Source organism: Microdochium trichocladiopsis (assembly GCF_020744255.1).
Source record: "Microdochium trichocladiopsis strain MPI-CAGE-CH-0230 chromosome Unknown B0I36scaffold_15, whole genome shotgun sequence".
In the NCBI taxonomy this organism is placed as follows: Eukaryota; Fungi; Ascomycota; class Sordariomycetes; order Xylariales; family Microdochiaceae; genus Microdochium; species Microdochium trichocladiopsis.
In genome coordinates, this window is record NW_025763558.1 from 806,359 (window position 1) to 820,098 (window position 13,740).

The 13,740-nt window shown below is 53.1% G+C and overlaps 5 protein-coding genes across 5 annotated transcripts; 3 read left to right on the forward strand and 2 right to left on the reverse strand.

The window, feature by feature from the left end:
* Positions 1-757: 757 nt before the first annotated feature.
* On the reverse strand, positions 758-3,001 carry B0I36DRAFT_378461 (interferon-induced GTP-binding protein Mx; the record flags this gene model as incomplete). The annotated part of the gene is made up of 2 exons (XM_046160685.1): positions 758-1,346; positions 1,410-3,001. 2 exons carry the CDS (start codon positions 2,999-3,001, stop codon positions 758-760), a joined length of 2,181 nt encoding a protein of 726 aa, XP_046004632.1.
* Positions 3,002-6,950: 3,949 nt separating this feature from the next.
* B0I36DRAFT_370024 (uncharacterized protein) lies at positions 6,951-7,604 on the forward strand (the record flags this gene model as incomplete). The annotated part of the gene is made up of 2 exons (XM_046159862.1): positions 6,951-7,162; positions 7,250-7,604. The coding sequence occupies 2 exons, from the start codon at positions 6,951-6,953 to the stop codon at positions 7,602-7,604; spliced, it is 567 nt and encodes a 188-aa protein (XP_046004633.1).
* A 1,795-nt stretch (positions 7,605-9,399) lies between these two features.
* On the reverse strand, positions 9,400-9,923 carry B0I36DRAFT_340773 (uncharacterized protein; the record flags this gene model as incomplete). The annotated part of the gene is made up of 2 exons (XM_046155969.1): positions 9,697-9,923; positions 9,400-9,497 (listed from the first exon to the last, which is right to left on the reverse strand). Coding segments are annotated over exons 1-2 (158 nt in total), but the record flags the coding sequence as incomplete, so codon positions are not given.
* A 374-nt stretch (positions 9,924-10,297) lies between these two features.
* Positions 10,298-11,393, forward strand: B0I36DRAFT_340775 (uncharacterized protein; the record flags this gene model as incomplete). Its single annotated transcript, XM_046155970.1, has 1 exon — positions 10,298-11,393. A coding segment is annotated over exon 1 (539 nt), but the record flags the coding sequence as incomplete, so codon positions are not given.
* Positions 11,394-11,774: 381 nt separating this feature from the next.
* Positions 11,775-13,530, forward strand: B0I36DRAFT_378463 (E1-E2 ATPase-domain-containing protein; the record flags this gene model as incomplete). Its single annotated transcript, XM_046160686.1, is given in 8 exon segments — positions 11,775-11,796; positions 11,923-12,131; positions 12,149-12,306; positions 12,331-12,410; positions 12,455-12,660; positions 12,706-13,005; positions 13,028-13,276; positions 13,411-13,530. The coding sequence occupies 8 exon segments, from the start codon at positions 11,775-11,777 to the stop codon at positions 13,528-13,530; spliced, it is 1,344 nt and encodes a 447-aa protein (XP_046004636.1).
* Positions 13,531-13,740: the final 210 nt, after the last annotated feature.

Consider the following 13,740-nt stretch of genomic DNA (forward strand, 5'->3'; position numbering starts at 1 on the left):
AATATCTTATTTAGCGAGCACGTATGGTTTAAGAACTACAATTCACTGGTGGCTTACCTTCCACTTTCTAGGTGTAAGAACGGAGCCCTGTAACCGCTCGACCAATAGACCAAAAGATCTATCAGTACACCGCACGGCGTACTCAGGGCTTCCAGCACCTTATATAGGACCGTTGAGGCCACTGGCCTTACAGAAACCGGATCGTGACAACATATATCTATGCATTATAGAAACAATCGATACTAGTCCAGTTTTCCGAGGAACTGTGTTAGTGCTCCGAATCCTAGTACATATAGTACACAATGCTACTATAACATCCCTCATTATTATACAGCTTAGTAAACTGTGAAAGAATTGTATGGTATGTGGCGTGGTGCTCCTTAGACCCATCATGTGCTCTACGGCACTGACGTCAGCAAGTCTGTGGTAGATGTCGCGATACAGTTCACCTGGCCCCTGCACACCGGTATGTGCTCAGTTCCGTCGGGGGTGGCGCGACCTATCTGTAATTGCCGAAAAAGAGTGAGTCACGGGGAACCAGCGAGGCCGGTGTGCGGGGCCACGGCCGTGATCAGAATAACGCTCGAGTGCTGTGTCGGTCGCGCAGGCGAGCTGCCAGTGACCCTCGGTACTCTCCACGCGCGAAGACCCATGCGAAAGAGAACCATGTCTGCGGTCAAGTCTAGGATTATGACATTTTCTAGAGCTTTCGTAAGACATGACAGAAGACTTGGCAGACAAGTGATCAAAATCCAAGCTAAGACCCAATCAATTCCTGGAAGATCGCACGGCCTTCCTCCAATATTCGGACCCGGCTCACCAGCATGATCCTCTGCTGCTTGGTTGTCGTCTGCTCCAAGGCTATAGCCTCCACCTCACTGTCCGACATCTTCACAACCACAAGCGGCGAAACAATGTTCTCGAGGCCCCTCACCAGATGCCTCTCAATCACCTGGGTTGTCACATTGGCAACAAAGGTCTTGTACTGCACCTTGTAGATCGCTCGCATGCAGTCAAGTGCCTCTTCGATGCTGAATGTGTCCATGTCAATGGTAGTAGCGTTGCTCTTCATCACAGCTTGGACGACTCGGTTCATGTCGAGCTCGGGGACATACTTCTCGTAGTGAGAGCCACGGCTGCATTTCTCATATGACTGATGCGGAAACGCGGCTGGCATGAAGACTCCCAAGTTCTTTTCAAGCCTCTCTTGCCGCCGACGCTGGATCATGTCAGTGTAGTAGTGGTTATAATTGATAGGAAAGCCCCTGAGATCTTCAAGAAGCTTCCCTAGCTCTTGCGAGGCTGCCGACTTTCGCAGTTGAAGCTGTTTGTGCACCATCCTCGCCCTTAGCCGAAGTTGCGGTCAGTATTCCGAAGCTCGATGTGAATGCATTCAAGGACTGACTGACCATATGCGACTTCTGATATCCTGCGGAGCTCTATGTTTCAAGAGATTCGCCCAAAACTTCTCACAGAGTTGACTGATGCTGTGGACGTGATCCTTTGCCAAGTGCTCCCAGGGTCTGCACTGGTCCCAGAACAGCTCACCGATGAGATACGGATTGACATTGCCCATCAATTCTCGACCCCTGGAACGCTGAAGCAATTTTTTCACCCAAGCTACCGATTCCGTCCTGGAAAGCCGCTTTGGTGAGTTCGACTTGGAGAGGAATTCCCCCAAGCTCATACTGTCTACCTGCTTTGCCCCCTCCCCTGGCGCTTCAAGATGGTACTTGTAACCCTTCTTGCGGATTGTTTGGCTGAAATTATGATTGATGTGCTGGATCACGGCCCGCAGTCTGGCGATTGTCGTTTCATCTTCCAACGAGAACTCTTCATCAATGTCGTCGTCACTAGTCTTGAAGTAGTCGTGCTCATAGTTGCCGTTGATGGCTGATTTGCAGATTTCCTGACACTCGATGCTGAACTGTGTCAAATAGATGCGGCATGCTGAAGGTGTTTGTCGCGAGTCTCCTAACGTCTTCAGCTGACCAAGATCCTTTGCGAGTGCTCTCTCGAGTTCCGCATTGAGTTGCGGAAGTTCGGCCCTGACGTGCTGGAACAAAAGCAGACTCAACCGCTCTCGTAGCGCCGCGATGCCGACCATATCTGAGGGGAGAACGTTGAAGTTTGACGCTTGGAAGAAGTGAGCTTCCGCAGTGTTCCGCTCGTGGAAAGTGAAGTTTTTCTCGTCAAACCGACGGTTTCGAATGACGTGCCAGCCCAAACTGAAGAACACGTCCTTGTTCTGGGCAAGCTCAAGGAACTTGGACTCGGTGCCAGATCCGGCAGGCAGCTGGTCAGGTTTGGTGATGACGCCAAGTGTTCGCTTCCCTGCCGGATCAAAGTTTCGCACTCGTCGGAGGATAGACTGATTGGCTGCGTCATTGGTCGCGGAAATGACGGCCAAGCAAATCGTCCGAGGTTGCTTAATGTAGCGATCTGTGATTTCTGTTACCGTTACAACATCTTCTTCGGATACCCCTCTCGTCGAAGACTGGATGAGTCCGGGAATGTCGATCACAGTGAGTTGGGGTCGTGAAGGACCACTAATTTCGATGCTCAATGTGTCCTTGGAAAAGGCACTCTTCCTTGCATCTGCAGCCTGCGCATTATCGTCCCTGTCCGTGGTGATATCCATGACACGTGTTGCAGCATCTATGACGATGGGCAGATCGCTGATATCTGTTATGCATTCAGAGAACTCCTTGATTCGGATTTGGTCCTTTTCCGGCCGGGCGCTGTCCGGAACCACTTTGACAGTGAGGCTGTCTGCGACTGCCCGACGTAGACTGATCTCCGTTGCAAAGCGCGTACAGAGGTTGTCGTTCCTAGGAAAGGGTATCTCTGTCAATGCCTCGAGCACAGAGCTTTTGCCGGCCGATTGGTCTCCACAAACAACGATATCCGGGAGAGAAAGAATGCTATCGAGCCCGCACTTTCGTAAGTCAGTGATGGCATCGAGAACTTTGCGCTGCTCGTCAGTCTGAAGCCTGTCCATTGTTGGAATCAGGTCTTCACTTCCTTCAGTGCAGATTTGACTCATGACGTGTTGACTTCTCGAGCAATATATCTCCTGTAGAATTAATGCGTCTTGACAGTGTTGATAGTGTTCGTGACTGTACAATACCACCGCACGGGGCGAATCTGCTGCAGGTCGCTGCAGTTGTTCTGTGATCTGCATACGAGGCTGCTCTGGTTGTAGCAGGAACGATAGTTGCCGGGCACGGCTGGTGATTTTATATTGAGCGTGCCAAAGGACAGATGATATTGGACCGAGTGGTCCAGATATTGGACTGAGCGATCGAGTTCTGTGGTGTCATGCTACCACGATACAAATGGATCAGCACGTGAGTGCGGAGACAGAAAATAAACCTGTTTCACTGCCTTAATAACGCAAGCATGTCCGAGAGCTGTCGCTTGTGGGCGAGAGGCAGCGCCTTGAAACTTGTGGTTTCCAGGCTCTGAACGTGGCCCTTGACTTCGCTCTAACCCAAAGCCTACTGAAGTTGCCTCGCAGTAAGGTTTGTGTAGCTGGCGTTGTACAAAGGTCTATTTCTGGTGCGGCTTCATCGACATATCGTACATCATGCGATGAGCTCCCTCGTAGTCCCAAGTAGAGTTTGCATTCGCATCAAGCCGAAGAGCTTGCCTACACACGACACAGCAGACAATACGCAACTGTCGCGCACTGCAGGCTGTACGGACAAGAAAGAAAGTGCATGACTTGGACTTGTCATCAATCTGAGAGGTGCGCCATGTATCATAGTCGTCAACTGGGTGTTGTAGTCCGTGAAAGCATAGGTCGCAGTTTCTATTAGTCATTCAAGAGCAGCAGGGGCTACAGCAACAGCGTAGTTGACCACATGGGGGTCTCACGCTTTTGGAGGGTGAGCTTACGTGAAGCAAATCAGGTAGAGCAGTTCAGGCAGGGCAGTTCAGGTAGAGAAATCGCAGCCGAGAACCTTATTGCAGAACGCTCTTCGTAGAGTTTTGAGCTGAGAGTCCTTATCTTCGGCCTCAAGCGACCACTGGATTTTAGGCTACACTTGGTCGTCATTCAAACAGGCTGTCTCACTAAATTAGGGTCACTACGCTGAGGGAACGATGACAGGGCAGTGAGGCATGCGGGGAAGCTCTGGGGTTGGTAGCGGTCGATCAGCGCCGTCATGGCCTAGAACAATTTCCTGGAGGGGTTGAGCTGTCATCCACGCTAGCGTAGGTACCCAAGTAGTGGGGCCCTCACGCTCAATGCCTCCAGAGCAAATGCCTGCTCCGCCGAAAGAGACGGCGTGGAGACTTGAACACCTCGCTCCCTGTCACTGACCCCAGAAATCAGTGATGCCTTATCCACGGGCTGCAACCGGCGCCTGAAGCTACCCGTAGACGGCTCGCATTCAACTGAACACGCACCTTCGTTCTTGATTGAACGCACAGTCACCGTCGAACGTGTGTTCACCCGCATCTGTGGACAAACTAGTCACGACGTACTTCCTGGCCTCGCCGACTCCATGGGAGTAGTTTCCTCAATTTCAGATTGCCACCGCCAGCTTCACGCAGCCAACAACGTCATTTATAGCTGTTGGAGCTTAACCCCCTAGACCACAGCGCATATCTGCTCTCCAGCATGATGACCCCTAGAACACCGCGAACTCCCACTCCGCCTTCGCACACGCTAGGTTCTAGATTAGCAAAGTTTGCAGGCAACCCATCATATCATCTAGAGTGGGCCTGCCTTCGTCGGCCGTGAGATCGGGAGACAATCAAGATGCAGGGAGAGGAAAACATCTGCAAGAGTGATGCCCGCATCTTGACCTCCACAGATGGAATGCGTCCATACTGCTGCCAGTTGAACCCTTTTGAGCTCTACCAGGCGCGATCTGAGGAAGTCGCCGGCTCATCTTGTGAGTGTGCTCTGTACAAGTTGAGTGCCAATCAATCACGCAATGTCCAGGTCGTTGATGACTCCAACTGTTAGTCCTTAGACCTGTCCCAGATCGCAGACCGCAGCGCGCTACCTTAAGGGTGGCCAACAGAACACCACCTGTGTAAGCTTTGCCTCGTGCGGCTCCTGCTCTACAACTTAATGACAACCTGTACACCTGCAGCATTGGCGCATCGTGGTAACATCCAAGCTGGGAAGATGTTTCATAAAGGTACCAGGCACCGCTACGGAGACTGGTGGGCGAGTAAGCCGGATCGCGTATCTGTGCGGTTGTGACGGCCTCTACAATGATGCGGAAACCCCCGCGAGGCTATATTGGCCATGGTCAGATGATAGCGACAGGATCTATTGTTGCCGAGCGGATGCTTCAGGAAAACATGTTGGCTGTGGCACGAGCACAAGTACAGCGACTTTCTACGGATGACCACGCATCAAGTGACCATGCATGCACTCAGGACCGTGGCTGCGATAACAGCCACACAAAACCGTGTTCCACTATCGCGAACTCTTAGTCCAGACACGGCCCTTGGCTATGTCCGTTCCAGACTTGATTCCAGCAGTAACTGAGTACCAGAACTTCTATTGATCCAGCTTGGACGAGCCACGAGGTCTTATGAGTTCGTCCCGTCCACGACAGTAATTAGTTCTCACACCACCGCGGATACAGAACACTCGTCGCTTTCTTGTTTCATCAGTCTCATGCGAAGAGCACATGTCGGGTCTCGAGCAGCTTTCGAAGATCGAAATCCTCCACTCCAGTCAGATGCGCTTGTCTAGCGATGTGCGTCTTCTCTGCTTGCGAGGCGGAGTACTTGAAGTCAGTCGTGTACTGCTGGATCCTTTTCTTCTTAGACGGATCCACCGTTCGCTCCGACTCTGATATAGCCCTGCACAAGTCGTGGCCCGCCAGGGGAAGGCTGGTGCAAGAGCCAGCCAGATCCGTGATGATGCCGTCCAACGTCCTGGGTGACAACAACACTTCTTTTGGGTCCGGTAGGGGCCAGATCTGTTTCTCATACAGCTGGCGCTGGGAATTACCCAGCATGTATGACTCGCATTGGTTGGGACCGTCGTCACTGGTGCGCCGTTGTAGGCACAGGCTGTTCTCACTTGCACAGCCTTTGAGGCGTCTGTCGGTGTTGGTGCGGATGGGACGGAGTAATGCCCCGATCATCCGGACCTTCTTGGCTTTCAAGTAGTCTGTGGCCGAGCGTCAGCTAGCCTGCGATAATCACATCAGGTTGGTCCACGTAGCCAGTCGTGTAAGACGGCAGCACTGACCGACTAGCCCAGGAGGGCTTGTGTACCTGGGCGGTAGCGGAGGCCCTAATCCGATGAGAGCATCCCTCCGCATCGCGCCTGGCGTTCGCTGATGAGTCGTAGAATTCTAGGTTTTTATGATCGGCGAGAATCGCGAGCGTCTCCTTCATCTTTTGGAATGCCGCCTCTTACTGGGTTCCACATACCCTTGACTAGATCCCCATGGAATTTGGCGAAGCCTAGGAAGCTCTGTACATCTCGATCATACCTTGGGGTCTCTCATCAGACAATTGTCTGGACCTTCTCGGATTCCGTTTGAAATCCTGGCCGATACGGGACTTTCTCCAGAGACGCTAGAGGTCGCCTGCCGACCCCTACTTCTCTACCGTGTCCCGACAGACCACGTGCTTGCACTGCCAAACGACATTCGAGTCCAAGGCACATGGCTAGCTGCGCCAGAAGAAGTGCACTGCGCCGCGCGCCCATGACATCGGCCAGGTGGTGGCCAAACCTTCTCCGCTTGACGCCAAGAACCGTACCTGCGTCTGCAACGCGATTTTCGAAGCTCTGCGACGCAGCAGCCGCCCACATATCTTTCCAAGACACGGAACCCGGTCCGACGCCCCTGGTTCCGACCCAGCTACGCGTGGCCAAGGGTTCCCTGCGCTCAAGGGTGATTCTCACACTTCTGTTAGCACCTACTCTTACCTGTGTGTCAAGGCGCGCACCAAGCCCGGCTCCCAGGATGTCGAACACCGCCATCTCCGACAAGAACGTCAAGCACACACAATGCGCTTTGTCGAGGAGGGATGGGCAGTTGCGAACAGCTTTGGTCCAGCCATGCTCATTGGGAATGACCTCGTCAAGCTACATGGTGCTAATATCAGTTCTGACCGCATCGCTCGACAGCTTCGGCGTCGAACTTCGACGTCAACCGCCGCCCCCAAATACGCCTCCGTAAGATACCCAGAAGGGGTATCGTGACAGTCCCCCCGCCAATCAACATATACCACCGCGGCAAAGACACCGAACCTGCCTGGACAGGTTTCGCGAAAACAGAGACAGCGGCTTCTTCCCAACCTCATGGAGCAGTGCCGCCAAAGCGATCACCACTGGTGCGGCAGCCGCGGTCACTGTCGGAGGAGTCCTTCCAGGCGCTCGTACCAGCGCCCAGGTAGAGACCGCCCCCACTGCGCTCCTCCGGGGAAGCTTCGACATGACACCTACCGTCACTTCTATCCTGACGGGAGAGTCGCCGCTGACTGCCCCATTGAGCGGCATCGCGCACTCCCTCGCCGACGCAGTCTTCACCATGACGAAGTCAAGTCTGCGTCCGAAGCAGGCTAGGAGAAGCCATCTCGCACCACGAATCCTAGTCAAGAAGCCCGTCAACCTGTGAGAGCGCGTCCTCGATAACGGCATCCACTTTCACCCCTAATCAGCGTCCTCTGCGCCAACCTGGCCGCCAGTTTCCCCAACAAATGAAGATGCCACTCGTCAACGGTTTGCCACCCTGGACGGCTTGCACAATTAAGGCTGTATGGCACGGGTAGATGAAGCGACTTCGCTTGCGCACCCCATTTGCGCATCCTGTCTAGGTGGTGTGGCGCACCGTGCATGGTAAAGAGAAGGGCCGCATGGCCATTAACTGGAAGGCTTTGATTCGCGTCGCCGTGCCTGACAATTATCCGGCCCCACTGCAGGCAGACGTCATTACCTCCCTACGCGGCAAGACCTTCATTACCGTCATTGACGCCACCGCACTCTTCCACCAGTCCCTGGTACATCTGAACTATCGCGACTGTTTTGCCTTGGTGACTCATCGCAGCCTCGAGCGTTCCACAGTTACACTCATGGATTATCGCAACTCACCAGCCTATCTGCAACGCTTGATGGACAGACTGTTGGACGACATCGTCATCTTCTCGGTTTGGCCAACATGACGAGCATCTTGAAGGTCTTTACGGACCAGGGCATCTCAATCTCGCCGACAAAGTCGTTCTTAGGCTAGTCGAGCTGCTGGGCGTCAACGCCGACGCCTTCGGAGCGCCTTGCAGCCTTTCGCAACCTCGCCTTCTCCAGATAACTGACAGTCTTGGAACAGTACTTGGGCGCGTCAGGGTTCCTGCGGCGCAGCTGGTAGAGCCTCTGCAGAAACGAACCTTCTGCCCTGCTTGCCGCTGACCACAAGTCTGGTTAGTTCGACACCGAGACCCTCAGAAGAGCCAACTTCTTGCAGGTCGTCGCCCTCTACACGATCGGCCTTGCCAGGTCCCCAGGACTTTGCTTTCCTCATTACTCCACACTTGTGGCAGCTCATTTCAGTGCTCGCGTTGCTACCCCGGGCACTACAACTCCACTGCCACAGGCGTGGCGCGCGATACCCTCCGGGTGACGTGGCCAACATAACCCACAGGAAGTTTCACACCGTAGTCAACCTTCCGCCAGGGCCAGGACTATGGCACGCAGCACTAAGACCATTGCCTGATATTAGTATGGCGTCGCCTTGCTGCCTTCCAGTCGCGGTTGCTACGGCTGACGTTGTCAGTCACAGAGCCTTGCGGAAAGCCTACAGTACTGTACGTCTAGCGAAAGTGGACGCCCATTTCGAAGTTCGACTGTAGGCATCCTCTATCGTCTTGGCAATATCTGAGGTCTTGTCAGTTCCAAAAAAATGTGTATCACTCGAGCCCCATTAGCTAAGGCGAATGAGGCGACTACGTCCAAAGCCATATGAGCACCAGAAGACCAGGGCCCCGGAGCACTGATCCGGGGACACGTCACATGGAAGCATGCCCCATGCCCTATCACACAACAGTCTCAATGACGTGGCAGTCAGCATGGAACAACACAGAATCTGTCTGTGAAGTCGCCAAGAAACAACGACTTCATGCACTACCAATGCATGCGGCTTTGCACGATGCTTGGGTCTGACGTGGCAACAAAGACACGGGTCAGATCAAGACTGTTCCCCGCCTACGTTGCATCAGCCAACTGCACCGACGGCGCATTGTGTGTTCGAGAAGTGCGGCACAACTCGGGTAGGCAACAAGAACAGATAGGACGCATTCATCTCCTCGTTCGCGCTTGTGGTTTCATTATCCGCTTCACAGTTCTGGGATGAACCACCAACTAATTCTCCATCGTTCTGCTGCTGGCACAGAAAGGACGACTTGCACCATTCGCAACTATGATCTCTGGCAACTTTTGGTGAGAGACTATTTATTGCTTAAATGAAGCGCTAGAGAGAGACTATGACAGCATCATTCACACCTCCCTTGACGACGACAAGGTATGGAGCTCTGTTCGTGCCTCCAGATGTTATCTTTTTTGCTGAACGGGGATCGGCAGCTGCCGCAGAAAAAAAGCTCTGTAGGGGCATGGGTGAGCACAAGCCTCTCCATATCTCTGCGCGAGGCACTGCGATGCAGACACCGGCCACACCCATACTCTTGAAGTGTTTCCGTGCACATTTGCTTATCACGATTCAGGAGATTCACTGTGCGCTAACCGCAGTCTAGCTATCTGGACGGAGCTTATCATCCGGTTGGTCGGCCTGCGGCAGTCTCTTTGTCGCAGATTTTGTTGACAGCCGACACCGAGACTCAACGCCCCAACGAGCATCGCACATTGCGGGGTTGGCCTTATCAGGTCACCGCCTGATCAACTGCATGGCCTGCAGATGCAGTCTGCAAGCCACGTGCGAGAGGCCTACCAACAAGTGTCTCAAGTCACTATGCCCACCAGTTCAGGGACGTTACCGTTCCACTGACGTGGCATCCCTAATGCTCCCGCCAACGATCAGTTGGTGTTCCAGGAAAAACACCCCGCTTCGTTTTTGTCTCATGGCTGCCCAATTGCGATAACTGCATATACGATATGCTTGGCAGTAGTTCATTCGCCGATATCTGTGTTGCCTGCCACGGAAAAGATTGGAGATATATCTCTATGTTTCTATACAAGCCTACCACGATGTATCATGTATCTAGAATGTTCTATCTCAGACCAGCTCGGTCTAGAAATAACTCACCAGTTCCTGAGCTTCAAGAAGAAGGAGAGAAGAACGACTTCAATACACTCCTTTGTGCCTGCAACTTTTTCACCTCGACCTACTACTTGATCTTCCAAGCAAACAGCGGTGAACACTGAACAAAGACCACTCTACACTGCGTTTAACATGAAGGAGATCAAGATAGAGATCATCAACACTCCAAAGCAGATCGGCGATCTAGTCGACTGGCTCGTCTTGCGCCATGCACCTCCTGAGCCGTACGAGCCAACGATGTATGTCGATCTCGAAGGGGTGAACCTCTGCAGAGAAGGGTCGCTCTCCATCTTCACCCTCTTGATTGATACAGGAATCCCGACCTTACGCGTTTACGTCATCGATGTGTATTCTCTCGGCCGACAAACATTCAACACCACCGGCACCAAAGGCCTCACGCTCAAAGATGTTTTGGAAGACGAAAAGATTCCAAAAATCTTTTTCGACGTCCGCAACGATTCTGATGCCTTATTTGCACATTTTGGCGTAGCACTAAATGGCGTCCAGGATCTCCAGCTGATGGAGAGCGCTACAAAGACGACGACAAGCTCTAGAAGGTATCTGAACAGCTTAGCCAGGTGTGTTGAGCAGTATGCACTCCATGGCGAGGAGCTTATAAGCTGGAAGCGAGCGAAAGAAAAAGGGAGACGACTTTTCACATCGGAGTACGGCGGCTCCTACGAGATTTTCGAGCAACGCCCGATTCCTGACGAGATAATCTCCTATTGTGTTGGTGACGTCCACCATCTTCCTACATTGTGGAAAAGATTCCAGGCAAATACAAACGATTGGCGAGTCCTTGTGAACGAAGAGACGAAGAAGCGCATCGAAGCATCACAGGACTTAGAGTACAAACCCCATGGCCCCAATCGGACATTAGCCCCGTGGAGCGATGATCAGAACAGAGTTTTGGATAAGTGGAATCACGTTCCGTATCGCAGTTTTAGCGAAGAAGATGGTTGGGGTTTCGATGAGGGTGGTTGGGATCCTGATGATGATGGTCCAACAAGCTGTCGGGATATTATCAACGATTGTGACTTCGAGTACTACTATTCTGACTAGGTAAACCTTATCAGCCGGTTGCTATTGACAATGACGGCCGCGAAGTCCCAGTCTCCCTCTCTGCAATGGTGATAAATTGGCAAGCTCCAACAAAGAGTATGTAGAACAAAAATCAATCGAGAAAGCATAGTACAGCACAGAGTTCGCCGAGCTGTCGTTGGATCTGATGCAGGTCCGCTGTTGTTTTCTGGCACTGCTCCGGCTCATCGCGACACAACAGGGCTCTCTGCGGTGTGCCAAGCCAAGGACTTTTGCTCGACTTCGTACAGCCTCGTGGATGCTCAACCTGGCATACCGAGTTTCCCCAATGCTAGAAATCTTCCGCTCTCATATACGAGGCGAAGTCTGTTTTGTTGGTCAGGTTTTCTCCAGCCGTCCTATTCCCTCAAGGTGAGCGACCAGACTAGAAGACAATCCCATCTTCAACTGGAGATCCCTCACTAAGTACCAACGACTCTTACCATGCCGCTTTTAACTTGCTCAGGTACCTTAGCTTCAGGGCCCCTTCCTGCCGTCAACACCCAGACCGAAATTCACCACGATAGCAGCGGTTCTGATGCGTCGTTGCTCTCGGCCGGCTCAAATATATCACCAACCCCGGCCCCGTCAGACGGTGGTCCCAAGTGCATCAACATCGAGTCAGCGACAGCACTCAAGCCGGACCCCGGCACTGAAGCCGACGTCGAGTTGGACAACAACCCCTTTGCATTCATTCCTGGACATTTTGATAAGCTGGTCAACCCAAAGTCACTGGCAGCATTCAGGGCCCTCGGTGGACTGAAGGGCATCGAGAGAGCCTGCAGGCAAACACAAAGACTAGTCTCAGCATCGACGAGATAGCCGTCAGTTCCAATGTCAGCTTTGGACAGGCTACTCGCCTCAATTCGGACAAGTTGCCTGCTGCTTCGGAGAGGTTGGGCGGAAACGCCTCTGAGCCATTCGCTGACCGTATCAGGGTATATGGCAAGAATGTGCTACCGGCCAAAAGGGCAACGTCCTTCTGACGGCTCGCCTGGAGTCCCTACAAAGACGACGTCATTATTCTCCTGAATGTGGATGCCATTATTTCACTTGCTCTTGGTCTCTACGAAGTGTTTGGTGTCGAGCATGCCTCCGGCGAACCCCTCTGGACTGGATCAAAGGTGTCGCCATCTGCGCCGCTATCCTCATTATGACACTCGTCGGCTCTCTCAACGACTGGCAGAAAGAGAAAGCCTTGGTCAAGCTCAATGCGAAGAAGGAGAATCGCGAGGTAAAGGTCTTTCGCTCTGGCAAGTCGTACATGATCAGCGTCCACGACGTTGTCGTCGGAGACGTCCTGCACTTGGAGCCGGGCGACCTTGTCCCTGTGGATGGCATTTTCATCGAGAACCACGACCTCAAGTGTGACTAGTCTTCGGCAACCGGCAAATCTGATGCGCTGAAGAAGACGCCCGGCCATGAGGTCATGGAGCGGCGCGTGGCTGGCGCGGACCCGAGGAACCTGGACCCGTTTATCATCTCTGGCGCAAAGGTGCTCGAGGGTATGGGCAAGTTTATGGTGACCTCGGTTGGTGTCAACTCCAGCTTCGGCAAGATCATGATGTCGGTTCGCACGAAGATCGAGGCTACACTTCTGCAGAAGAAGCTGGAGGGTCTGGCCGTCGCGATCGCCAAGATCGGTGGTAGCTCTGCTGCCCTCCTCCTCTTCGTTGTCCTCTTCCGGCCTCTCGCAGAACACGGATTCGACGGCTGTCAAGGCCTCTCAGTTTATGGACATTCTCATAGTTGCTATCACCATCATTGTCGTGGCCCTTCTCGAGGGTTTGCCCTTGGCAGTCACTCTTGCTCTAGCCATCACAACAAAGCGTATGCTCAAGGAGAACAACGTCTTACGCGTCCTGCGCGCGTGCGAGACTATGGGTAACGCGACTACTATCTGCTCGGATAAGACCGGCACATTGACGACGAACAAGATGACCGTCGTTGCAGGCACTTTCGGCAACATCAACTTTGGCCAGAACTTGGCGGCTGGGAAGAACGAACCGTCTCTGGCACAGTAGGCTTCTTGGTCTCCCGCAGGTCACCAGGCACGCTATTGTCCAGTCGATCGTGATAGACTCTACTGCTTTCGAGGGTGTGGAGAACGGCCAGTTTGCGTTCATCGGTTCCAAGACTGAGACTGCTCTTCTTGCGATCACCTTGGCATGCAATCGCTCCCCGAGGCCCGCGCCAATGAAGCAATTGCCCAAATATTCCCCTTCGACTCTGGCAAGAAGTGCATGGGCGCTGTCATCAAGCTCCGCGATGGTTTTGGCTACAGACTTCTTGTCAAGGATGCTTCGAAATTCTTCTTGGCTACAGTTCTGAGAAAACCGATGCTACGACTATCGCTGCCTCTCCTCTTACCCAAGCTGACCGCGAGGGCATCGAGGCCGTAATTGACAAG